Raw genomic sequence first — 26800 nt, forward strand, 5'->3', positions numbered from 1 at the left:
ATAAATAGAAAATAAAAGACTTGCATTTATATAGCATCTTTCACGACCTCAGGACATCCCAAAGCCCTTTACAGCCAATGAATTACTTTTGAAGTGTAGTCACTGTTGTAATGTAGGGAAAAACGGCAGCCAATTTGCACAGAGCAAGGTCCCACAAACAACAATATATGACCAGATACTCTGTTTTTGTAACATTGGTTGAGGGATAAATATTGGCCCAGGACTCTGGGAAGAACTCCCCTGCTCGACTCCATAGAGTGTCGTGGGATCTTTTACATCCACCAAACGGGACCTCGGTTTATTATCTCGTCTGAAAGATGGCACCTCAGATAGTGCAGCACTCCCTCAGCACTGCACTGAGCTGTCAGCCTATATTTTGTGTCCAAGTCTCTGGAGTGGGGCTGGAACCCATGACTTTCTGACTCAGAGGCGAGAGAGCTATCACTGAGATTTAGGTGTCTTCATACAAGAAACAGAGTTAGCAAGCAGGTACAGCACGTAATTAGAATGGCAAATGGCATGTTGGCCTTTATTGTAAGGGGGTTGGAAAGAGTAAGGCAGTCTTGATACAGTTGTACAGAGCTTTGGTGAAACCACACCTGGAATACTGTGCACAATTTTGGTCTCCAGATCTGAGGAAGGATATACTTGCCTTTAAGGCGGTGCAACGAAGGTTCACTAGATTGATTCCTGGGATGAGAGGGTTGTCCTAGGAGGAGAGATTGAGTTGATTGGTCCTATACTCTCTGGAGTTTAGAAGAATGAGAGGTGATCTCATTAAAACACAATATTCTGAGGGGATTGACAGGATAAATGCCGAGAGGCTGTGTCCTCTGGCTGGAGAGTCTAGAACTAGAGGGCACGGTCTCAGGATAAGGGGCCGGCCATTTAAGACTGAGACGAGGAAGAATTTCTTCACATAGTGGGTTGTGAATCTTTGGAATTCTCTACCCCAAAGGGCTGTAGATGCTGAATCGTTGTGTATATTCAAGGCTGAGGTAGATAGATTTTTGCACTTCAGGGGAACCAACGGATATGGAGAACGGGGGGAGAGTGGAGTTGAGGTCGAAGATCAGCCATGATCTTATTGAATGGCGGAGCAGGCTCAAGGGGATGTATGGCCTACTCCTGCTCCTAATTCTTAAAATTCTTATAGCCACAGCGGACATCTATGATGGCACTCAGTCAATCCCATTTGTTATTTCAGGCCACTTGTTGGGAGTGTACAATGTGGATAGCACATGTAAGCTCCCTTCCCAATTTATTCTAGTGTTTACAGATGTAAGGAAATTCTTCCACATGTTGATCAATGGACTGGAGTCATCCTCGGCTCTCAAGAATTTTCAGCTGATCTAAGTCAGACAGTTGAGGCAGGTACTAAGTGAAAACATCTGGAAGAATTTTTTCTTGCAGCATGAAGATTGGAATAAATTGATGACCGAGCACATCCTAACATATATTACACAAGTGCCTTACAGACAGACATGTTTGTAGCAACATCTGTATATTGTTCATGCCTATTTCTTAAACTGGCTGAAATTTGCTCCAAGAAAGGCATAAAGTGAATGTTCAACAAGTGAGCAACGCGTTTGCTGCCCAGTGAGGTACAGCTATTTCCACTTATCTCCTCCCCCATTTGTGCTTACAGGAATCTTTACTTACTTGTCTATGTTGTCATTTATGCATTCCTTCTCTTTCTCCTTTCTCTGGTTAAGCTCCTCCTCGGTCAGATCCTTAAACGGGTCCTGTAAGCTCTGTACGTTTAAAAAGAACCAACCAAAACATTTAAAGTCTGAAGAGAGTACCGCCTGTAAACTACAATTAGATACGATGTGATTATTGTCAGGTCATTATATTGCGTGGGGAATGGGAAAAGCTGATCTAATGATATTGAGTTCTGGGGTCTGAGGTGGCTACTGCTTCACTGAACTCTCACCAGCAATCCGCAAAAATCACAACGCCAGGTACAACACTAGTCAGCAATGATTGATATTATTGTCAGTTACGTAAGAAATAGGAGCAGGAGTAGGCCATATGGCCCCTTGAGCCTGTTCCGCCATTTAATAACATCATGGCTGATCCGATCATGGACTCAGGTCCACTTCCCTGCCCGTTCCCCATTACCCTTTATTCCCTTATCGGTTAAGAAACTGTCTTATCTTTGTCTTAAACCTATTCAATGACCCAGCTTCCACAGCTCTCTGAGGCAGCGAATTCCAGATTCACAACCCTCAGAGAAGAAATTCCTCATCTCAGTTTTAAATGGGCAGCCCCTTATTCTAAGATTATGCCCCCTAATTCTAGTCTCCCCTATCAGTGGAAACATCCTCTCTGCATCCACCTTGTCAAGCCCCCTCATAATCTTATACGTTTCTTATTCTTCTGAATTCCAATGAGTAGCGGCTCAACCTACTCAACCTTTCCTCATAAGTCAACCCTATCCTCTCCGGAATCAACCTAGTGAACCTTCTCTGAACTGTCTCCAAAGCAAGTATATCCTTTCTTAAATATGGAAACCAAAGCTGTACGCAGTATTCCAGGTGTGGCCTCATCAATACCCTGTATAACTGTAGCAAGACTTCCTTGCTTTTATACTCCATCCCCTTTGCAATAAAGGCCAAGATTCCATTGGCCTTCCTGATCACTTGGTGTATCTGCATACTATCCTTTTGTGTTTCATGCACAAGTACCCCCAGGTCCCGCTGTACTACAGCACTTCACAATTTTTCTCGATTTAAATAACAACTTGCTCTTTGATGTTTTTTTCTGCCAAAGTGCATAATCTCACACTTTCTTTATCAGTAAGTAACCTTTTAGTATTGTTGTTGCCAAATTAAGTTAATCTAAGGGTTAAGTCATGGCAGGAGAGCTCGGACATGTGTTATGCTCCTCCTGTGCTATGTGGGAAGTCAGGGACGCTTCTAGTGTCCCTGACGACATTTGCGGGAAGTGCATCCGCCTGCAGCACCTGACAGACCGCATTGCGGCACTGCAGCTGCAAGTGGATTTACTCTAGAGCATCCGCGATGCTGAGGATGTCGTGAATAGCATGTTTAGTGAGCTGGTCACACCGCAGGTAAAGGGTACACAGCCCGAGAGGGAATGGGTGACCAACAGGAAAAGCAGTGGAAGGAAGGTAGTGCAGGGGTCCCCGGCAGTCATCCCCCTGCAAAACAGATACACCGCTTTGGGTACTGTTGAGAGGGATGACTCATCAGGGGAGAGCAGCCAAGTTCATGGCACCGTGGGTGGCTCTGCTGCACAGGAGGGCAGGAAAAAGAGTGGGAGAGCTATAATGGTAGGGGATTCTATTATAAGGGGAATAGATAGGCGTTTCTGCGGCCGCAACCGAGACTCCAGGATGGTATGTTGCCTCCCTGGTGCGAGGATCAAGGATGTCTCGGAGCGGGTGCAGGACATTTTGAAGAGGGAGGGTGAACAGCCAGTTGTCATGGTGCATATAGGTACCAATGATATAGGTAAAAAACAGGATGAGGTCCTACAAGATGAATTTAGGGAGCTAGGAGCTAAATTAAAAAGTAGGACCTCAAATGTAGTAATCTCAGGATTGCTACCAGTGCCACGTGCTAGTTAGGGTAGGAATCGCAGGATAGCTCAAATGAATACATGGCTTGAGGAGTGGTGCAGAAGGGAGGGATTCAAATTCCTGGGACATTGGAACTGGTTCTGGGGGAGGTGGGACCAGTACAAACCGGACGGTCTGCACCTGGGCAGGACCGGAACCAATGTCCTAGGGGGAGTGTTTGCTAGTGCTGTTGGAGAGAGGTTAAACTAATATGGCAGGGTGATGGGAAGCTATGCAGGGAGACAGAGGGAAGTAGAATGGGGGCAGAAGCAAAAGATAGAAAGAAGAAAAGTAAAAGTGAAGGGCAGAGAAACCCAAGGCAAAAATGAGGAGTATTCGGAATAAGGTGGACGAATTAACCGCGCAGATAGCAGTTAACGGATATGATGTCATTGGCATCTCGGAGACATGGCTCCAGGGTGACCAAGGCTGGGGACTCAACATCCAGGGGTATTCAACATTTAGTAAGGATAGACAGAAAGGAAAAGGAGGTGGGGTGGCGTTGCTGGTTAAAGAGGAAATTAATGCAATAGTAAGGAAGAACATTAGCTTGGATGATGTGGAATCTGTATGGGTGGAGCTATGGAATACCAAAGGGCAGAAAATGCTAGTGGGAGTTGTGTACAGACCACCAAACAGTCGTAGTGAGGTTGGGGACAGCATCAAACAAGAAATTAGGGATGCGTGCAATAAAGGTACAGCAGTTATAATGGGCGACTTTAATCTACATTTTGATTGGGCTAACCAAACTGGTAGCAATACGGTGGCGGAAGATTTACTGGATGGTTTTCTAGGAATGGTTTTCTAGACCAATATGTCGAGGAACCAACCAGAGGGCTGGCCATCCTAGACTGGGTGATGTGTAATGAGAAAGGACTAAATAACAATCTTGTTGTGCGAGGCCCCTTGGGGGAAGAGTGACCATAATATGGTAGAATTCTTTATTAAGATGGAGAGTGACACAGTTAATTCAGAGACTCGGGTCCTGAACTTAAGGAAAGGTAACTTCGATGGTATGAGACGTGACTTGGCTAGAATAGACTGGCGAGTGATACTTAAAGGATTAACGGTGGATAGGCAATGGCTAACATTTAAAGATCACATGGATGAACTTCAACAATTGTACATCCCTGTCTGGAGTAAAAATAAAATGGGGAAGGTGGATCAACCGTGGCTAACAAGGGAAATTAAGGATCGTGTTAAATCCAAGGAAGAGGCATATAAATTGGTCAGAATAAGCAGCAAACCTGGGAGAATTTTATAATACAGCAGAGAAGGACAAAAGATTTAATTAGGAGGGGTAAAATAAGAGTTTGAGAGGAAGCTTGCTGGGAACATAAAAACTGACTGCAAAAGCTTCTATAGATATGTGAAGAGAAAAAAATTAGTGAAAACAAACATAGGTCCCTTGCAGTCAGATTCAGGTGAATTTATAATGGGGAACAAAGAAATGGCGGACCAGTTAAACAAATACTTTGGTTCTGTCTTCACGAAGAAAGACACAAGTAACCTTCCGGAAATACTAGGGGACCGAGGGTCTAATGAGAAGGAGGAACTGAAGGAAATCCTTATTAGGCAGGAAATTGTGTCAAGGAAATTGATGGGATTGAAGGCTGATAAATCCCCGGGACCTGATAGTCTGCATCCCAGAGTATTTAAGGAAGTAACCCTAGGAATAGTGGATGCATTGGTGATCATTTTCCAACAGTCTATTGACTCTGAATCGGTTCCTATGGACTCGAGGGTAGCTAATGTAACACCACTTTTTAAGAAAGGAGGAAGAGAGAAAACGGGTAATTATAGACCAGTCAGCCTGACATCAGTAGTGGGGAAAATGTTGGAATCAATTATTAAAGATGAAATAGCAGCACATTTGGAAACCAGTGATGGGATCGGTCCAAGTCAGCATGGATTTATGAAAGGGAAATCCTGCTTGACAAATCTTCCAGAATTTTTTTGAGGATGTAACTAGTAGAGTGGACAAGGGAGAACCAGTGGATATGGTGTATTTGGACTTTCAAAAGGCTTTTGACAAGGTCCCACACAAGAGATTGGTGTGCAAAACTAAAGCACATGGTATTGGGGGTAATGTACTGACGTGGATAGAGAATTGGTTGGCAGACAGGAAGCAGAGAGTTGGGTTAAACGGGTCATTTTCAGAATGGCAGGCAGTGGCTAGTGGGGTGCCGTAGGGCTCAGTGCTGGGACCCCAGCTATTTACAATATACATTAATGATTTAGATGAGGGAATTGAGTGTAATATCTCCAAATTTGCAGATGACACTAAGCTGGGTGGCGGTGTGAGCTGTGAGGAGGACGCTAAGAGGCTTCAGGGTGACTTGGGCAGGTTAGGTGAGTGGGCAAACGAGTGGCAGATGCAGTATAATGTGAATAAATGTGAGGGTATGCACTTTGGTGGCAAAAACAGGAAGGCAGATTATTATCTGAATGGTGGCAGATTAGGAAAAGGGGAGGTGCAACGAGACCTGGGTGTCATGGTACATCAGTCATTGAAAGTTGGCATGCAGGTACAGCAGGCGGTGAAGAAGGCAAATGGTATGTTGGCCTTAATAGCTAGGGGATTTGAGTACAGGAGCAGGGAGGTCTTACTGCAGTTGTACAGGGCCTTAGTGAGGCCTCACCTGGAATATTGTGTTCAGTTTTGGACTCCTAATCTGAGGAAGGACGTTCTTGCTATTGTGGGAGTGCAGCGAAGGTTCACCAAACTGATTCTCGGGATGGCAGGACTGACATATGAGGAGAGACTGGATCGACTGGGCCTATATTCACTGGAGTTTAGAAGGATGAGAGAGGATCTCATAGAAACATATAAAATTCTGACGGGACTGGACTGGTTGGATGCAGGAAGAATGTTCCCGATGTTGGGGAAATCCAGAACCAGGAGACATAGTGTAAGGATAAGGGGTAAGCCATTTAGGACTGAGATGAGGAGAAACTTCTTCACTCAGAGCGTTGTTAACCTGTGGAATTCCTTACCGCAGAGAGTTGTTGATGCCAGTTCATTGGATATATTCAAGAGGGAGTTAGATTTGGCCTTTACGGCTAAAGGGATCAAGGGGCATAGAGAGAAAGTAGGAAAGGGGTACTGAGTTGAATGATCAGCCATGATCTTATTGAATGGTGGTGCAGGCTTGAAGTGCCGAATGGCCTACTCCTGCACCTATTTTCTATGTTTCTATGTTTCCAACATTATACTCCATCTGCCAAATTTTTGCCCACTCACTTAGCCTGTCTATGTCCTTTTGCAGATTTTTTGTGTCCTCCTCAGACAGTGCTTTTCCTCCCATCTTTGTATTGTCAGCAAACTTGGCTACATTACACTCAGTCCCTTCTTCCAAGTCATCAATATAGATTGTAAATAGTTGGGGTCCCAGCACTGATCCTTGCGGCACCACACTAGTTACTGATTGCCAACCCGAGAATGAACCATTTATCCCGACTCTTTGTTTTCTGTTAGTTAGCCAATCCTCTATCTGTGCTAATATATTACCCCCAACCCTGTGAACTTTTATCTTGATGGTACCATGGTCACATGTGCCCTCTCAGGTAGATGTAAAAGATCCCATGACACTATTTCAAGAGGAGAGGAGAGGGGATTCACCCCCCGCCCCCGCTACCCTGTGTCATTTGACAATATTTATCCCTCAACCAAAACAGATTCGTGTTTCATTTATCACACTGCTGTTTGTGGGACATTGTAATGTATAAATTGGCTGCTACGCTTCCCAACATTTGGGATGTCCTGAGCACATGATAGGTACTATATAAATTTGCATGTTCTTCCTTTTCTTTCAGCAGGTCCTAGTCTCTGTGTACTGCCCGAAGAAAATCCTTGACCAACAACACTGACTGCAGTGTAAGGTGAATTCTCTGCTGTGCAACGCAAGTCTAGCTGACCACCTGCTCCATGAATGAGTTCTAATCATCTATTTTAAAAAAAAAGCTACAAACATGTATTTAACCCCCTCGCTGGTCTCCCTGTGGCCAGGAGGGCAGGCAAGGAGCCTGCTTCCAGCTCTTCGACGAGCTGCTCTGAAAGAGAATACTAAAAGTTAACAGTGTGGCCTGGAGAAGATTGGCTCCCTTTTTAAAGGAAGCACAGTGACTACACCAGAAAAGCTAAATGTTGGCAGTGAAGCCTTTTGGGATGTTTGGAGATGTTGAAAGTTACTATATAAATTAAAGCTCCTTCTTACTAAGGGTTGAGTAGCAATTCAATACAAACAAGTGGGTGATGGGACGACAACAACAACTTGCAATTATATTACATAGGATACACAGCACAGAAACAGGCCATTCGGCTTCACCAGTGTATGCCGGCGTTTATGCTCCACTTGAGCCTCCTCCTATTCTTCCTCATCTAGCTATCAGCATAACCCCCCTCTATTCCCTTCTCCCTCATATGCTTATCTACCCTCCCCTTAAATGCATTTATACTACTTTTTTATTTTAGTTCCTGGGATGTGGGCCTCGCTGGCAAGGACAGCATTTATTGCCCATCCCTAATTGTCCTCGAGAAGGTGGTGGTGAGCCGCCTTCTTAAACCGCTGCAGACCTTGTGGTGAAGGTACTCCCACAGTGCTGTTAGGGAGGGAGATCCAGGATTTTGACCCAGTGACGATAAAGGAATGACGATATATTCACCTCAACCATTCCCTGTGGTAGAGAGTTCCACATGCTCACCACTCTATGGGTAAAGAAATTTCTTTTGAATACCCTATTTGATTTCTTGGTGACCATCTTATATTGATGGCATCTAGTTAGGCTCTTCCCCACAAGTGAAAAAACCCACTCTCTGTGCCTACTCTGCCAAAACCTTTCATAATTTTAAAGACCTCAATTAGGTCACCCCTCAGTCTTCTGTTTTCAAGAGAAAAGAGACCCAGTCTGCTCATCCTTTCCTGATAGTTATAACCCATTCCTTGTAAATCTTTATTGCAACCTCTCCAGTGCCTCTAAATCTGTTTTATATGGCGACCAGCACTTTATGTTCGATACATGTTTAACATAACTTCTCTATTTTTCAATTCTATCTCTCTAGAAATAAACTCGTGATTTAAAAAAAATAGCCTTATTTACCTGCGTCACTACTTTTAGTGATTTGTGTATTGTGCTCCCTTTGCTCCTCTACCCCACTTAGATTCTTATTTTCCAAGTAATGTGCGACCTCCTTATTTTTTTACCAAAATGTAATACCTCACATATTCACATGCCTCATTCTGCAAGTTTATTAATGTTTTCTTGTAATTTGTTGCAGTCTTCTTCAGTATTAACTATACCCCAACTTGGTGTCATCCGTAAATTTAGGAATTGTGTTATTGATTCCAAAGTCTAAATCGTTAATATAAATTGTGTACAGCAGTGGTCCCAGCACTGATCCTTGTGGGACCCCATTTTCCACCTTCTGCCACTCTGAATAGCTAACCTTTACCCCTACTCTCTGCTTTCTGTCTTGCAGCCAGCTCTAACCTTATTCATTAGTTCTAATGGGCTCAAAATTGGCCAGGAGTTGCTCCGTTTATTTTGGAGCAACTTGATTTTTCTGGAGTATCTTAAAAATCTCCATTTTGCATATTCAATTTGCACCAGTGTAAGTGAGTTAGTTACGATTTTTTTAGTTTAGTTTAGTTTTTCTCAAAAGGGGGAATTACCAGCTACCTACGCCAGTTCTGTCCATTTAGGCAACTTTGGCCAGCTAATAGTTACTCCAAATCTACTAAGGCCAGCGTATGTGGCCACTTCAGAAAACCCTTGCGGAGAGTTAAGAAATCAGCGCAGGTAGGTACGTCGGAGGCCATTCGGCCTGGGATAGGGGAGGGAGGCCAGCAGAACTGATAGAAATCATTCAGGCAGGAGCACTATCAGTTCTCCTGCTCGCCGCCCCTAGCCCTGGCCGAGTGAGTTTTAAAAGACTAAAATTTAATTTGGTCACGAATAAAGAAACTTACGAACTAAAGAATGTGAATAAGATCAAACAGCTGTACAGGTCATCATATGACAAACTTCGCAAAGTTAATTTACTATACAACAGAAGCATTCATGGAAGCTTAAACTACAAAAATAAAAGTAAAAGATAGTTGAATTAAATTGCCCTAATCTCACAACTAATTTAAACAACTATTTGTTTGCAATGATTATACTGGATCGATCGCACCAGGAGGCCACTCGGCAGGGCTGGGGCGGGCAGGAGTACTGATAGTGCTCCTGCCTGGATGATTTCTATCATTTCTTCTGCCCGCCCGCCCCTAGCCCTGGCCAAGTGGCCTCCCGGTGCGATTTCTAAGAGTTGGATGTTGGAGGAGATGGAATCTCACTTCTCAGTAGTTCCCACTGCCCTGATGGGTCTGGTGGGTGCAACTGAACAAGGGATGGGTGGGGCGAGGGGGGAACAAGAGGAACAGGAAAAAAAAAGAGGCTGGTTATAGCAGTATCAGGTGCAGAGATATGGCTATCTACATACTGAACATCAACTCAAGTGCAGAAACTGTATGGCACAGCTAACTCAACCAGAGACAGGAGAATGTGTTAATAAAAAAACAAAATCCACTCACTTACAGACTGTGAGGCAAGGACCAGGATATAGAACGGCATTCAGAGCTGCTCCGAACAATGGCACCATTTAAAGAGATTAAAAGGGCCGGGGGGGGCGGCGGAAAGAGGACAGGGACTTAAGTTTATTAGAATCGTCGCTGGTTGAGCGAGTGCAGGGGCTGTTCTGCGGGTCCACGGCGAGTTGAGACCGAGCGGTGTGGCCCCGATTGCTTGTTAATCACTGGTGGCGAGACCCAACACATATCGTGTTATCGATTGCACCAGGAGGCCACTCGGCCAGGGCTAGGTGCGGACAGGAGAACTGATAGAAATCATCCAGGTAGGAGCACTATCAGTTCTCCTGCCCGCCCGCCCCTAGCCCTGGCCGAGTGGCCTCCCGGTGCGATTTCTAGATGATTAAAGCTTCAAATCAACTACCTCTACTCACAGCAACATTTGGCCGGCATCAGGTCCGACACACAGCGGCTGCAGCAAGACATGGAGAAGCTGGGGGGGAAGGAGCTACTGCGCATGCGCGGACACTCCACTGCGCATGTGCAGACGTCCCGGCACTGTTTTCGGCGCAGGACGCTGGCTTCACCCCCGACTCGACTGGCCACGGTGCGCGACCATAGGGAGGAGGCCGGATAGCGGCCAAAGTGAGGAGGAATTTTTTCGGCGCACTTCTGAACGGAGAAAAGTGGCGCAAAACCGATAAGTGTGCCGAAAAAAGGGGTGGGCCAAAATTGAGCCCATTATATGGCACCTTATCGAAGGTCTTTTAGAAATCTAGATAAATTACATCTACTGCATTACCCTTGTCTACTCTCTTGTTAGAATTATGTGCTCAATTTTCCCCAGTGATTTGCGCCGTTTTTTTTGAGCAGGCGGCTCTTTTAGGCCTAAGTTGAAAAACCACAGTTTCCCAAATCAATTTGCACCAGTGTAACTCAGTTAGTTAGGATTTTTTTAAGTCCGTTTTTTCTTCAGCCAAAGGGGGCGTAATCAGCCACCCATGCCAATTCTGGCCATTTAGTTTGGCCAATTGAGAGTTACTCCAGTTCTGATTAGGCCAGCGTATGTGGGCTCTCCAGAAAAACCTTCCCTAGAGTTAAGGAAAGCGGCGCAGCTGATGCCCAGACACAGTGAAAGAATTGAAAAACACATAGCAGCAACTTATCTCCAACCTCGCCCGAAGACTATACGGTCCCATTCTCAGTCCCCGGTTACACACACAGTCCGGTCGCGCGCGCGCGAGAGAGAGTTGCTGCTATGTGTTTTTCAATTCTTTTCATATGTTGGGAGATGCTGTATGCTTCACTTTACAACCTCAGCTCACGTTGTGTCCCTGGTTGCGATGGCAGCCCGATCTTTTTGGCGCAGATCAAGGCTCTGCCCCAAAACTGAAGGTCGGGTTAGGCCACGCCAAAATAAAGAAATCCAATGGGGAAACTTAGAACATTTTTTTTGGGGCATACTTGGGCCCAAAAAAAAAAAAATCGGGCGTAACTCTTCAAGTACGCCAAAAACATGCTTTGGGGAAAATTGAGCCCTCAATGAGGTTGGTCAAGCAAGACTTTCCCTTTTGAAATCCATGCTGACTATTCATTATTATATTTCTGTTTTCTAGATGTTATTTCTCCAATATTAGGGATTCCATTACTTTTCCTGTCACTGATGTTAAGCTGACTGGTCCATAGTTCCCAGGACATGTTCTATATCTCTTCCTAAATATAGATATAACGTTAGCTATCTGCCAGTCTGGCACTACACATTTTTCTAACAAATTACTAAATACCTGTACGTGTAATACTGCCTCTGCTATCTCTTCTGTAGATTCTTTTAAAAATATGCAGACCAGGGGTTTTATCTTCTGAGAGTTTGATTAGTTTATTTAATATTTCTCCTTTTTTTATTTTGAATAAGGTGATATAATTTCTAATCTCAACCTCCGATGTCATGTCACCTGAGCTGTCTCCCTGGTAAATATTGAAGCAAAGTAATTATTTAATATTTCTGCCATTTTGCTATCACTGCCTTTGATTTTATTCTGTCCATCGCTAGTGTCCCTTTTCCTATCCCAACTTTTCTTTTTTTAATTGATAGAGTATTTTGCTTTATGTTTCTTTGCCTTCTTAATTTTTTTTACTTCTCCTAATCTCTTTGTATTCTTCCTTGTCCATGTACTTAGTGTATGTCCCTTTCCTTATCCTCAATTTTTTCTTACGTCTCGATTCATCCATGGTGTCTCATTAGTGTTTAGTTTGTTCTTGTTTTATATAGCGCGTTAACATATTAAAACATCCCAATGTACTTCACAGGAGCATTATCAGAAAAAATTTGACACTGCGTCATCTGGGGGCTGGTGGGATTGCAGCCACCAAATGGATGGTTGTACCTGGTTTGTCTTTCCATCTGCATTATAAGATTGAGGGCTCAAGGTACACTCAGAGGACCCACATTCCCATTTATTACTGATCTTATAGTGTACTGTATGAATGAAGTCAACAGCCTAGAAATCCAATGGCACTAGGAATCATTTACAAGTGACTCAGGCAGCATGTGATATGCGTGCTACCTGATCATTTTGATGACGCACGCCTATGGGGAAGTTGGGGGGCGGATATCAGGTGTCTATGATGCCACTTAAAGGCAGTCTCCACTGTTAAAGAGGTGGTGCATTCTGGCTCCAGACATTGTGAAACACTAATACAAAAGCAAAATACTGCGGATGCTGGAAATCTGAAATAAAAACAGAAAATGCTGGAAACACTCAGCGGGTCAGGCAGCACCTGTGAGAGGTTGATGAGGTCATAGACCTGCAACGTTAACTCTGTTTCTCTCTGCACAGATGCTGCCTGACCTGCTAAGTGTTTCCAGCATTTTCTGTTTTTATATCAGGCAAACACTTCCGATTGAAGAAATTATAGAATCATAGATAGAATCATATAGCACAGAAGGAGGATTTTCAGCCCATCGTGCCTGTACCTGCTCTTTGAAAGGACTATCCAATTAGTCCCACGCCTCTGCAACTTTTTTTCCATTCAAGTTTTATCCAATGTCTTAAAGTTATTATTGAATCTGCTTTGACCACCTTTTCAGGCAGTGCGTTCTAGATCATAACAACTCGTTGTGTAAAAACAAAAATTCTCATCTCGCCTCTGAGGAAGTAATGAGAGAGCACCAAGGTGCTCTGATGCTGACTTGGAGGCCCTGGTGAAGGCAATGGACAGGGGGACAGACATCCTCTGTCCGCATTGGGCAGAAAGCCCTCCAATGTTTCAACCGGTGTGTTAGATGCCCATATGAGATTGTCGATTGTAATCTCGATTCGATAATGTAGGATTAACTTTTTGTTATTTTGATGGGTCAAAGAGAAAACTTGTGGGATCTATTGTCAGGAAATGAAATAGATGGGTTTGTGAAGAAATTGGCTTGATGGGCTGAAGGGCCTCCTCTTGCTTCACGCTTTCTTTGGTCTTACCTTCAGTGTGGTAAATTGGTATGGCTGATAGCCTTTGAAACTCTCCTGAATCTGAGACATCATATGGGCAGTCCTCTCCCAGAAGTGAAGCAGTGAATTCTAGCGGAAGGAAAAAAAAACATGTCACTTCTAGGTGTACAAGGAGACCAAATTAAATTAAGAAGGAAAGATGACATCTATCTTCACAGAAAAAAAATGCAAAAAAATCTCCCGGAAATAGTGGAGAACTAAGGGTCTAGCAAGAATGAGGAACTGCAAGAAATTAATATCAGTTAAAAATAGTACTGGAGAAATTAATGGGACTGAAGACCTACATCATAGGTTTTTGAAACAGGCGGCTATAGAGATAGTGGATGCATTGGTTGTCATCTTCCAAATTTCATAGATTCTAGAAAGGTTCCCGCAGACTGAAAGGTAACAATGCTATTTAAGAAAGGAGGGAGAGAGAAAATGGGGAACTACAGACCAATTAACCTGACATCAGTAGTAGGCAAAATGCTAGAATCTATTATTAAGGACATGGTAACAGGGTACTTAGAAAATAATAATAGGATTGGGCAGAGTCAACATGGATTTATGAAAGGGAAATCATGTTTGACAAATCTATTAAGAGTTTTTTGAGATTGTAACTTGCAGAATAGATAAGGGAGAAGCAGTGGATGTGGTGTATTGGGATTTTAAGAAGGCATTCGATAAGGTGCCACATAAGAGGTTATTGAACAAAATTCGGGCTCATGGGATTTGGGGTAATATACTAGCATGGATTGAGGATTGCATAACGGACAAAAAACAGAGAGTAGGAATAACAGGTCATTTTCAGGTTGGCAGACTGCAACTAGTGGGGTGCCGCAAGGATCAGTGCTTGGGCCTCAGTTATTCACAATCTATATCAATGATTTGGGTGAGGGGTCCAAATGTAATATGTCCAAGTTTGCTGATGATACAAAGCTAGGTGGGAATGCAAGTTGTGAGAAGGATGCAAAGAAACTTCAAGGGAATATGGACAGGCTAAGTGAGTGGGCAAGAACATAGCAAATGGAATATAATGTGGAGAAATGTGAAGTTATCCACTTTGGTAGGAAAAATAGAAAAGAGAGCATTTTTTAAACAGTGAGAGATTGGGAAATGTTAGTGTTCAGAGGGACCCGGGTGTCATTGTTCATGAATCACTGAAAGTTAAAATGCAGGTACAGCAAGCAATTAAGAAGGCAAATGGTATGTTGGCCTTTATTACAATATGATTTGAGTATAAGAGTAAAGATGTCTCACTGCAATTATATAGGGCCCTAGTGATACCACACCTGGAGTATTGTGTACAGTTCTGGTCTCCTTACCTAAGGAAGGATATACTTGCCATAAAGGGAGTGCAACGAAGGGGACTGTCCTATGAGGAGAGATTAAGTAGACTAGGCCTATATTCTCTAGAGTTTAGAAGAATGAGGTGATCTCATTGAAACATGCAAAATTCTTACAGGGCTTCACAGGGTAGATGTAGGGAAGATGTTTCCCTGGCTGGGGAGTCTAGAACCAGGGATCACAGTCTCAGAGTAAGGGGTCAGCCATTTAGGATTGAGTTGAGGAGAAATTTCTTCACTCAGAGGGTGATGAATCTATGGAATTCTCTACCCCAGAGATCTGGTGGATGTTCAGTCGTTGAGTATATTCCAGACAGAGATCAATAGATTAAGGGAATCAAGGGATATAGGGATAGTGCAGGAAAGTGGAATTAAGGTAGAAGATCAGCCATGATCTTACTGAATGGCGGAGCAGGCTCAAGGCTGAATGGTCTACTCTTGCTCCTAATTCTTATGTTCTTATGACATGATGGCAATGCATGGAGTGGCAAGGCACAGAATTGAGCCTGACTGGGCAAGTTCCTATTCTCAGACATGCCATTGGCGAACGCAATGAGCAGAGATGATACGCTTCTGAATGGAGAGTAATAGGGAGGGCAGATGAGGGTGGTGGGAGAAATGAGAGAGAATTACCTCAGCCCATTCTCAAGTACCTCTGAGTAGGATTATGATCATAATCATAGGCAGTCCCTCAGAATCGAGGCAGACTTGCTTCCACTCTTAACATGAGTCCTTAGATGGCTGTACAGTCCAATACGAGAACCACAGTCTCTGTCACAGGTGGGACAGATAGTGGTTGAGGAAAGGGGTGGGTGGGACTGGTTTGCTGCACGCTCTTTCCGTTGCCTGCGCTTGATTTCTGCATGCTCTCGGCGACAAGACTTGAGGTGCTCAGCGTCCTCCCGGATACGCTTCTTCCACTTAGGGCGGTCTTTGGCCAGGGTTTCCCAGGTGTCAGTGGGGATGTTGCACTTTATCAGGGATGCTTTGAGGGTATCCTTGTAAAGTTTCCGCTGCCCACCTTTGGCTCATTTGCCGTGAAGAAGTTCCGAGTAGAGCGCTTACTTTGGGAGTCTTGTGTCTGGCATCCGAACTACGTAGCCAGCCCAGTGGCGATGACAAGCAGACTGTTTGCGCATCTCCTCAAGCAGCAAATGGTGCATCACCCAGGGAAGGAGGGAGGGGTAGCAATTACTTTTAAAGATTGGAACAAAAATTAATACATTAGAAAACAAAATATATTTGAACAATTTTGATAGAGCTCACTCGCTAAGTTGTGCCTCAATAATTTGTAGATAGGGATACGTTCATGGAGTGAGGGAAAGGAAAAGGCTGACTTCATACTTAGTGTACTGGACTGTACGCAAGAACATACATGATATGGGGCATGATATGGTTATGTTACAGGACTAGTAATCTAGAGGACTGGACTTACAATCCAGAGAATGCAAGTTTGACAAAACCTGGAAATAAAAAGCCTGTGTCAGTAAAAGTATTTGGGGAAGGAAACCTGCTGTCCTTACCCAGTCTGGCCTATATAGAATCATAGAAACTGACAGTACAGAAGGAGGCCAGTCGGCCCATTGTGCCTGTGCTGACTCTTTGAAAGAGCAGTGGTGCTTCGTCCCACCTACCCGCTTTTTGTGCGTAACCCTGTAAGTTTCTCATACTCGAAAACCTGTCCAACTCCCCTTAAAATTATTTATGGAATCAGCCTCCACCATCTTTTCAGATAGAGCGTTGCAGATCCCAACAACTCTGAGTGAAAAAAATTCTCATTCCCTCTCTAGATCTTTTTTCAATGATTTTAAATCTACCACCTATTGACTAGAGGGAATAGTTTTTCTCTATCTACTCTATCAAATCCTCTCATCATCTTGTAAACCTCCATTAGGTCACCTCTTAACCGTCTCTGTTCTGAGGAGAACAGTCCTAACTTTTCCAACCTCTCCTCCTAACTGAAGTCCCTCATCCCAGGCAACATCCTATTAAACCTCCTCTGTACCCTTTCTAAGGCCTTTACATCTTTCCTGAAGTGTGGTGCCCAGAATGGTCCACAATACTCCAGCTGAGGCCTAACCAGTGATTTATAAAGTTCTAGCATGGTCTCTTTGCTTTTATATTTTATGCCTCTATTTATAAATCAAAGTAACCCATATGCTTTTTTAAACCACCTTATCAATTTGCCCTGCCACCTTTAAGGATTTGTATATATGGACACCAAGGTCTCTCTGCTCATCTACACTTTTCAAAATCATGCCATTTATAGTATACAGTCTTTCCAAAGTGCATCACTTCACACTTCCCTGCATTGAACTCCATCTGTCTCTGACATTCTGAAGTCTACAACTGTCATCTTCACTATCTACTACGTTCCCAAGTTTCGGATCATCTGCAAACTTTAAAATGCTGCTCCCCACAACTGAGTTAAGGTCGTTTATAAATATTCCCCTTGGGGAACACCACTGCAAACCACCTTCTAGTCTGAAAAACATCCATCCACCACCACCCTCTGCCTTCTGTCACTGAGCCAATTCTGTATCTATACCGCCAATTTCCCCTTAATTCCATTGGCTTCCATCTTCTTAACAAGCCTCCTGTGTGGCACTTTGTCGAATGCCTCCAGAAAGTCCATATAGACATCTACTGCACTACCTTAATCAACCTTCTCTGTTACCTCATCAAAGAATTTAATCAAGTTGGTCAGACACGATTTGTCTTGAACAAATCCATGCTTTACTCCTTGATTAACTCATGCCTTTCCAAATGAAAGTTTATTTTGTCCCCGATAATGGTTTCCAAAAACTTCCCCATCACCGATGTTTGGCTGACTGGCCTGTAGTTTCCTGGTTTATCCCCTTCTCACCTTTCTTGAATAGTGGTATAACATTAGTAACCCTCCAGTCCTCCAGCACTACCCCTGTATCCAATGAGGATTGAAAGATTATGACCAATGCCTCTGCTATTTCTACCTTTGCGTCTTTCGCCAACCTAGGATGCCCAGATGACTTACCAATTTTTTGTAATGCAAATCTTTTTAGTACGTCTTCTCAATCTATTATTATCCTGTCCATAACTTCTCTTTCCTCTTTTAATGTAACCTTCACATCATCTGCTTCCTTTGTGAAGACAGATGCAAAGTACTCATTTAATACCTTGCCATGTCCCCTGCCCCTGCCTGTCCTTAATAGGCCAACTTCTTCCCTAGCTAACCTCTTACACTTTATATGTTTATAGAATGTTTTAGGGTGACTGTGAATTGCTCTCTGAAGTGGCCTAGCAAGCCACTCCACTGTATTAAGGAAACTGGGGCAATAAATGGCAACCTTGCTCGTGACGCTCACATCCCGAGAATTTATAATAAAGAAAAACAGAATGGGCATTCTGCCAGATCAGACCGTTAAGAAGCTAGGAGAATGTTTTAGGGATCATGACAGCCCCCCTTAAAAAAAAAACTTCTTCAGCAGATATTTTAATTATTATTAGTTAAGCACTAACTGTGCCAAATTATAGCAATTATTCAAAGAGGGTGATACTGCCCTCTTAATTGACATCAACGCAGGGAAGGGGAAAAGCACCATCTCCCTGCAGAGTGAGCACAGCCCCAAAGTTTGCAGATGTCATTATGCTGCTGTCTAACAGCACCTTGGTTGTGTGATGTGTTCAGCTCTGAAGCCTCGTTACCTGGTAAGTGGCAAGTGACTGGGAGAGCAGATTGCAACGACTCGCACCGAGTAAGTCCACTTTCTGACACACGTCATTCTTTAGCTTGTCAAACTGAGCTTTGGTATTCCGCACTTGGGCCTGGACCTGGTATTGAAACACAAACAGGAGCATTGCTCAGTCTTAGCCCAATCACAAAGGAAATAAAAGGCGTTTCTTAAAACGCAACTGAATTTTCACAGGGCTACAGCCTGTAATTGACAGAAGTGTGTTTTGTTTCTAACAATTTATCCCCTCCTCTCCTAAAGGTTGGGGGAACGGTTCGATAGGTGCCCAGCGCCTTCACCAGTGCAGCCATTTGTCACGTGTGAGCCCAATTGGTGACCAACGTGAGGCTATTCAACTGCAAACTGTATCACAGCTGACCCCAATCCTGTTCTCATCTAGCATCCACACACCTGCACTTTCCAGCAGGGGTCATGCACAGAGATTTGGAGCAGTGTTTCCCTCTCCATGACCCAAACACTTTCAGGGTTAATTGTAGAGCCCCAACTGCTGCCCGAGCTGAGATCAGCCAACGACAGGCTATTCTAATGCCTGGATCAGATTTGCATTTATTCACTCTCAAGTGAACTGCGAGATCTGGACAAATACACTGAACGTCTTCAAAGGCTCCAATAAATTATCTTTTAAAGACGATGACGTGAAGTAAAACTTCAATGATCCGTGCTGTATCCAAACACTATTTAAAACAGAATGCTCTCCTTCCTGGAGCGAAATCACCTTAAAAGACATCTGTCGTGCAAATTTTATATTGGCGCAGCCTGTTAATGATTTTGCTTTTTTTAAGAAAAGAAATGACTATCACAAAGAACAGCTGGGAGAAGACTTCAGAGGCAAAACCACATTTATTATTCCAAAAGCATGACGCAGATTAACATGGTGGAAAACCAACAGTAAAATCGTCTGTGAATGGTGCACTACTCAAGAGACAGGAGCAGGCATAGGGGAGAAAGATAACTCAAAAATTACTTGCTAACAAAGTCTCCAGGGGTCTGCAACTGAAGGCTTGTGATTGTTGAAATGAGTATCAATGTGGTGTGTATAACTACATTACTTCTGTAACTCATGAACCAACAATCGAACGTATACACAACATTGGTTTTGATGCCTTTGAAACCTCCAAACTAGACTATTCCAATACATTCCTGGCAGGCCTCACACCTTCCACTCTCTGTAAACTTGAGTTCATCCAAAACTCGGCTGCCTGTATCCTAACTCCCGTTCACCCATCGCCCCTGTACTCTCTGACCCTGCTTTGGCTCTCGGTCTGGCAATGCCTCAATTGTTTTTAAATTCCTCCACGGCCCCAGCCGTCCCTATCTCTGTAGCCTCCTCCAGCTCTACAACCCTCCGAGATCTCTGCACTCCTTCAATTCTAGCCTTTTGCGCATCCCTGGTTTCTATTGCTCCACCATTGACGGCTGTGCCTTCAGCTGCCTGGGTCCAAAGCTCTGGAATTCCCTCCCTAAACCTCTCTACCTCTCTCTCCCCTCCTTTAAGTTGCTCCTTAAAACCTCCTACTTTGACCAAACTTTTGGGTCACCTTCCTAATATCTCTATGTGGCTCGGTGTCAAATTTTGTCTGATAACACTCCCGTGAAGCAACCTGGGACTTTTTGCTACATTAAAGGTGCTATGTAAATGCAAGTTGTTGTTGTAGCCTTCAACTCCGTGCTTTGTGATATCACTGAGGCCCCATCTGGTGAATATAAAAGATCTCATGGCACTATTCAAAGACGAACAGGGGAGTTATCCTTGTGTCCTGGCCAACGTTTATCTCTCAAGCAAAGCACCCACAGACACATTAGTAGATAATTTAGCTCATTGTTGTTTGTGCGATCTTGTTGTGCACAATTTGGCCACCCTGTTTGCCTACATTACAAGTGATTACACTTCAGAAGCACTTCATTGGCTGTGTAGCTCTCTGGGGCGTCACGAGGACAGCGCTGTTCTTCAAGGGACTACAAAGAATCGCCAGCCCCATCAATCTCACAGGCTGGGTCCACGTCTTTACCCCAAAGTCAGCTGCTAATCTAACTCCAGGTCCTAGTCTCCATGTACTGCCCGCAGATAATCCTTGACCAACAGCACTGGTGCGAAGGGCCAAATGGCCTGTTCTTGCACCTATTTTCTATGTTTCTATGACTGCGGGGCTGCAGTGTAAGGTGAATTCTCCGCTGTGCAACATGAGTCTAGCTGACCACCTGCTCCACGAGTGAGTTCTGACCATCATTTATTCTATTTATATATAGTCATTCGACTGGCACCAAAAAAACAAATTAATTAGAGTTTAAGATTCCCTCGAATTTTTTAACCCCCTTCCCTCGTCTCTCTGTGGCCAGGATGGCAAGCAAGTGGCATGTTTCCAGGTCTTCGACAAGTTGCTCTACAAGTGATTAAGCGTTAACAGTGTTGCCTTTAGAACAACAACAACTTGTATTTACATAGCGCCTTTGATGTAGTAAAACATCTCAAGGCGCTTCACAGGAGTGTCATAAGACAAAAAAACTTAGAAGATCATCTCTCTTTTTAAGGAAGCACATGGCCTCCATCACCTGCTTCTCCACAATGGCAGCACTCAGATTGGGACTTCAGAATGGAAAGGACTACAGGCACTCATATAGTGTCTTTCACAACCTCAGGACTTCCCGAAGTTCTTTGCACAGAATGAAGTACTTTTGAAGTGTAGTCACTGTTGCACTGTAGGAAACACAGCAGATTATATGTGTACAGCAAGGTCCCACAAATAACAATATTATAATGACCAGATACTCTGAGTGATGTAGGTGCAGGAATAAATATGGGCCAGGACATCGGGGAGATGTCTCATCTAAAAGATGGCACCTCAGATAGTGCAGAACCCGTCAGTACTGCATTAAGAGTGCCAGCCAAGATTTTGTGCTCAAGTCTCTGGAGTGGGACTTGAACCCACGACCTTCTGACTCCGAGGCGAGGGTGCTACCAGCTGAGCAGTGGCCATACCTCAAGAATCAACATGAATCAGTATCCTGCCAATCCTGGACAATGCGCAGAACCAAAGTGACTCAGATCACAAAAGATTTAGTTATGTCGGGATATTGCAACTGTGAAAATAAATTCGTTAATTCCAGTTTAGGAATCTTACAAAAACAAGAAACTACAAACTTCCTGTGCACACAACACAAGAAAGCGTATTATAAACTTTTATTCAGAGATAACCATAGCATTTAAAACAAAGTGCTTAGAGTGCCACTACAAAAGCCTTTAACATTCTGGGGTATGTTAACTGCCGACATGGCTAATGGTACTTACTCAAGCATCTCTGAAGGAGTTTTTGCTGAGCATGTGCTTTGCTGTGTCTATCTGCCCCATTAGCCTGAGAAACCAATTCCACATTTCTTCACCCTAACCGACCTCTCTGCCACAAGTTAGCAGAACCATGTCAAATAGTATGGTGCACATCCAAAGGTTTCTGAACTGCAATTCAGAACTGACAGACTGCAGCACCATTTAATCTAGGCTGGAACAGTCAGTCAATTCAGGAAGGTTCTTAGTGAGTGAAGGCACTTCATGTGCTACTGATCTTGCAACTCAATGAGAGCTCTGTAAACTATTAAAGCTGTTCCAATAGACTTCAAAACTTACATCTGGTTTTGTCCTAAAGCATGGATAACTCAGACTACTGTATGTAGTAACTACACATTGGGACTGTAAAGTCCTTACACAATACCACAAATCCACACGAGGCACAGTCTATGGACAAGATCACTCCATGACCTGAACCTTTATTCACAGGACCAAGAAATGATGACCTTGGGTGGGACCTCCCTTTATATACCTGGATGACCAGGTGAGGAGTGTCTCCCACAAGTTCACCTCCTGTGGTCAAGGTGTGCATTTAGTACATATATACAGTATTGCAGTGTTGTTACATAAAGGTTACATACATGACATCACCTCCCCCTCAAGATCTTATTGGGATCATAGGTTAAGTCTCTCGGGCGGTCGATGCTCTCTCGTGGAGCGCCGCAGTTGGGGCTCTGGTTGTTGAGCCTTGGTATGCTTGTCTGTCACCTGTGGTGATTCCGGCCGACCACAGGGACTGTGCATGCTGCTGAATGTTCTTGTTGCTCGTTCACTGGCGGTGGTGTGAGCACCATCTCATGATCTTCCTCAGGTTCCTTAGTGTCCATGCTGAACCTTTTTTTTTTACTTGGTCCAGATGCTTGCGGCATATCTGCCCATTGTTAAGTTTAACCACTATGACCCTATTCCCCTCTTTGTCTATTACAGTACCTTCAAGCCATTTCGGCCCCAAAGCGTGATTGAGAACAAATACGGGGTCATCAATTTCTATACATCTCCCCCTTGAATTTTGGTCATGGTACTCGTTTTGGGACTGGCGCTTGCCCTCAACAATGTCAGACAGGACTGGATGAATGAGGGACAGCCAAGTTTTGAGTTTTCATTTCATGAGTAGCTCCGTGGGCGGGACCCCCATGAGCGAGTGCGGTCTGGACCTATAGGCCAGCAGGAGGCGCGATAGGCGGCATTGAAGGGAGGGTCCTTGAATCCGGAGCATACCTTGTTTTATGATTTGGACCGCACGTTCCGCCTGGTCATTGGAGGCCGGCTTGAACGGTGCTGTCCTGACATGGTTAATGCCATCACCCGACATGAACTCCCGGAATTCATAGCTTGTGAAACATGGGCCATTATCGCTAACAAGGATGTCCGGCAAGCCGTGGGTCGCAAAGACCGCACGCAGACTCTCCTCGGTGGTGGATGTCGTGCACGAATTCAAAATGATGCACTCGATCCATTTCGAGTACGCATCAACCACAATGAAAAACATTTTTCCCATGAACGTGAATACGTGACCATGGCCTGGTGGGCCAGGGCCACAGGCTGAGTGGGACCTCCCTGGGGGCATTACCTAGCTGGGCACACATCGTGCACCTGCGAACACAGTGTTCCAGTTCTGATTCAATTCCCAGCCACCACACGCGAGCGGGCAATGGCCTTCATCAGCACAATGCCTGGATGCTCGCTGTGGAGTTCCCTGATGAATGCTTCCCTGCCCCTCTGGGGCATGACTACCTGGCTGCCCCATAGTAGGCAATCAGCTTGGATAGAGAGCTCATCCATCCGTCTGTGAAACGGTCTGACCTCCTCAGGGCATACTCCGTGAGCGGGCGCCCAATCCCCAGTCAGGACACATTTCTTAATTAGGGATAGGAGGGAATCTCTATTGGTCCAGATTTTGATCTGGTGGGCTGTGATGGGGGAGCCTGCGCTGTCAAAGGCATCGACAGCCATGACCATCTCAGCGCTTTGCTCCGCTGCCCCCCCCCAGTGGTGGCCAGTGGAAGCCTGCTGAGCGCGTTAGCGCAGTTTTCGCTGCCGGGCCAGTGCCGGATGGTGTAGTCTTACGCAGCGAGCGTGAGAGCCCATCGTTGTATGCGAGCTGATGCATTGGCATTGACAGCCTTGCTGTCTGACAGTAGGGATGTTAACGGCTTGTGGTCCGTTTCTAATTCGAACCTCCTGCCAAAAAGGTACTGATGTATCTTTTTCACTCCATAGACACATGATAGTGCTTCCTTCTCAACCATCCCATATCCCCGTTCAGCTTGAGAGCGCGACCTGGAGGCATAAGCCACAGGTTGTAGTTGGCCCTCAGCGTTACCCTGCTGCAACACGCACCCAACCCCATAGGACAATGCATCACATGTCAGAATCAATTTCTTACGGGGGTCGTACAGGGTCAACAACTTATTTGAACAAAGTAGGTTCCGCGCCCGATTGAAAGCCCATTCCTGACAGTACCCCCAAAACCAATCGCAACCCTTATGTAGGAGCATGTGTAGTGGCTCCAACAATGTGCTTAAGTTCGGCTGAAAGTTCCCGAAATAGTTCAAGAGTCCCAGAAATGAACGCAACTCCGATGTGTTGCAGGGCCTGGGCGCTCGTCGAATCGCCTCAGTTTTGGATTCGGTAGGCCGAATTCCGTCTGCAGCAACCCCCCTGCTCAGAAACTCCACCTCGGGAGCCAAAAACACACACTTCGACTTCTTGGGTCATGTAGGCTGAAATGAGGTCCAACTTGGTGAACAGCTTGCCGCCTGCCAGCGTGGCAAAAAGGTCCTCCGCTCTCGGGAGCGGGTATTGGTCTTGTAGGGACACCCGGTTGATAATGGCCTTGTAGTCGCCACAGATCCTGACCGAGCCATCCGCTTTTAGGACGGGAACGATGGGGCTCGTACAGTCGCTGAATTCAACGGGCGACATGATGCCCTCTCTCAGCAACCGGTCCAACTCGCTCTCAATTTTCTCCCACATCGCATATGGCACAGTTCTGGCTTTGTGGTGCACTGGTCTGGCGTCCGGGGTGATGCGTATCACTACTTTGGTACCTTTGAACATCCTGACGCCAGGTTGAAATAGTGACTCAAATTGCTGTAGGACCTGTGAGCATGAACTTCGCTCCACAGATGACATGGCGTGCACACCCCCCCCCCCCATTTCCAGTTCATCTCAGCTAACCAGCTCCTCCCCAACAGTGCGGGACCATTGCCCGGGACAATCCAGAGCGGCAGCCGGTTCACTAATCCATTGTGTGTGACCGCCAACATTGCACTGCCAAGCACTGGAATGATTTCTTTGGTGTACGTCCGTAATTGCATCTCAATGCGTTCTAGTTTGGGTCTGCTGGCTTTGAGTGGCCACAGCTTTTCGAATTGTTGAACACTCATGAGTGACTGGCTGGCCCCTGTGTCCAGCTCCATGCATACAGGGATGCTGTTTCATCATCATAGGTGGCGCTTTGGTATATGAGTTGTGAATGTTTGCCACATGAACCCGCTGAACTTCAGCGTCTATTGATTTGCCCCAAGCGTCATCCTGCCTCGCAGACCCCTCATCTGATTCATCTGCCTCGTATGTTAGCCTGGTTACAGGCTTTCTGCACATTCTGGCTAAATGGCCAGTGAGGTTACAATTTCTACAGGCGAACTGTTGAAACCTGCAAGTGCTGGCAGCATGTCTGCCCCACACCTCCAGCATGGACTGAGATTCCCATTGTTGTGAACAAAAGAGCTGTTACAAGGCATTCCTCGCTGATTGTCCATTTGACAGCTCTTGAGCATCCTGTTAGTGGGTGTCAATGGCCCCATCTCGGGCCGCATTGTCCACCGGGGGGGGGCGTAAATGTCCATTCAGCCTGCCATTGTCTCTGTTGGAGACTTACTCTTGGGTCTATTGCTGCCTGAGGTGTGTCGAACTGCCTGCGGGGCTCTGTGTCGCGTTTATGATATTGACTCCCTGATCCATGGAGGCAGAATTGCGCGTGTATATTATCTTGGTTTCCTCCTCCCCCGCTATAAAAGTCTGAGCCATCAACGCCGCTGCTTCCAAGGTCAAGTCCTTAGTCTCAATTAGCTTTCTGAAAATCCCAGCATGACCGATGCCCTCAAGAAAGAAATCCCTTAGCATCTCCCCCCTATGCAGGCGTCTGTGAACTCAGAGGTCCGCAACGAAATCCGGTATGCTTTGTCCTTTCCGCCGTCTGTGGGTATAGAATCTGTGTCGGGCCATGTGTACGCTGCTCGCCGGTTTGAGGTGCTCACCGATTAGTTTGCTGAGCTCTTTCAAAGGTTTTGTCCGCCGGCTTCTCGGGTGCTAGCAGGTCTTTCATGAGCGCTTAAGTCTTAGGTCCACAGCTGGTCAGCAGATGAGCCCTTCGCTTGTCGGCCGCTGCATCTCCCAGCCAGTCCTTCGTGACAAAACTCTGTTGGAGCCTCTCAATGAAATGTCCCAGTCCTCACCAACACAGTACCGTTCATTTGTGCTGCCGGTGGCCATTCTCGTGGGTCGTTGATTCCCATTTCTCATTGCCAATGTAAAGTCCTTACACAATACCACAAATCCATACGAGGCACATTCTATGGACAAGGTCACTCCATGACCTGAACCTTTATTCACAGGACCAAGAAATTATGACCCCGTGTGGGACCTCCCTTTATATACCTGGATGACCAGGTGAGGAGTGTCTCCCACAAGTTCACCCCCTGTGGTCAAGGTGTGCATTTCTTACGTATATACAGTACTGCAGTGTGG

At 45.1% G+C, this 26800-nt stretch overlaps 1 protein-coding gene and 1 long non-coding RNA gene across 7 annotated transcripts in view; one reads left to right on the top strand and one right to left on the bottom strand.

Annotated features, from left to right (window-relative positions):
- The window catches only part of LOC139260092 (uncharacterized), a 30010-nt gene extending 22204 nt beyond the window's left edge, over positions 1 to 7806 (top strand). The window contains exon 2 of the long non-coding RNA XR_011592719.1: positions 7403 to 7806. This is a non-coding gene — a long non-coding RNA (uncharacterized lncRNA). The remainder of the gene's footprint in view (positions 1 to 7402) is intronic.
- The window catches only part of LOC139260091 (islet cell autoantigen 1-like protein), a 188873-nt gene that overhangs the window by 75383 nt on the left and 86690 nt on the right, over positions 1 to 26800 (bottom strand). For all 6 annotated transcript variants that reach the window (XM_070876239.1, XM_070876241.1, XM_070876242.1 and 3 more), the window contains 3 exons: positions 18662 to 18787; positions 13623 to 13721; positions 1663 to 1754 (listed from right to left, as the gene is read on the bottom strand). In XM_070876239.1, the coding sequence (XP_070732340.1) occupies positions 1663 to 1754; positions 13623 to 13721; positions 18662 to 18787 (317 nt within the window). The remainder of the gene's footprint in view (positions 1 to 1662; positions 1755 to 13622; positions 13722 to 18661; positions 18788 to 26800) is intronic.

Source organism: Pristiophorus japonicus, chromosome 3 (assembly GCF_044704955.1).
Source record: "Pristiophorus japonicus isolate sPriJap1 chromosome 3, sPriJap1.hap1, whole genome shotgun sequence".
Classification (NCBI taxonomy): Eukaryota; Metazoa; Chordata; class Chondrichthyes; family Pristiophoridae; genus Pristiophorus; species Pristiophorus japonicus.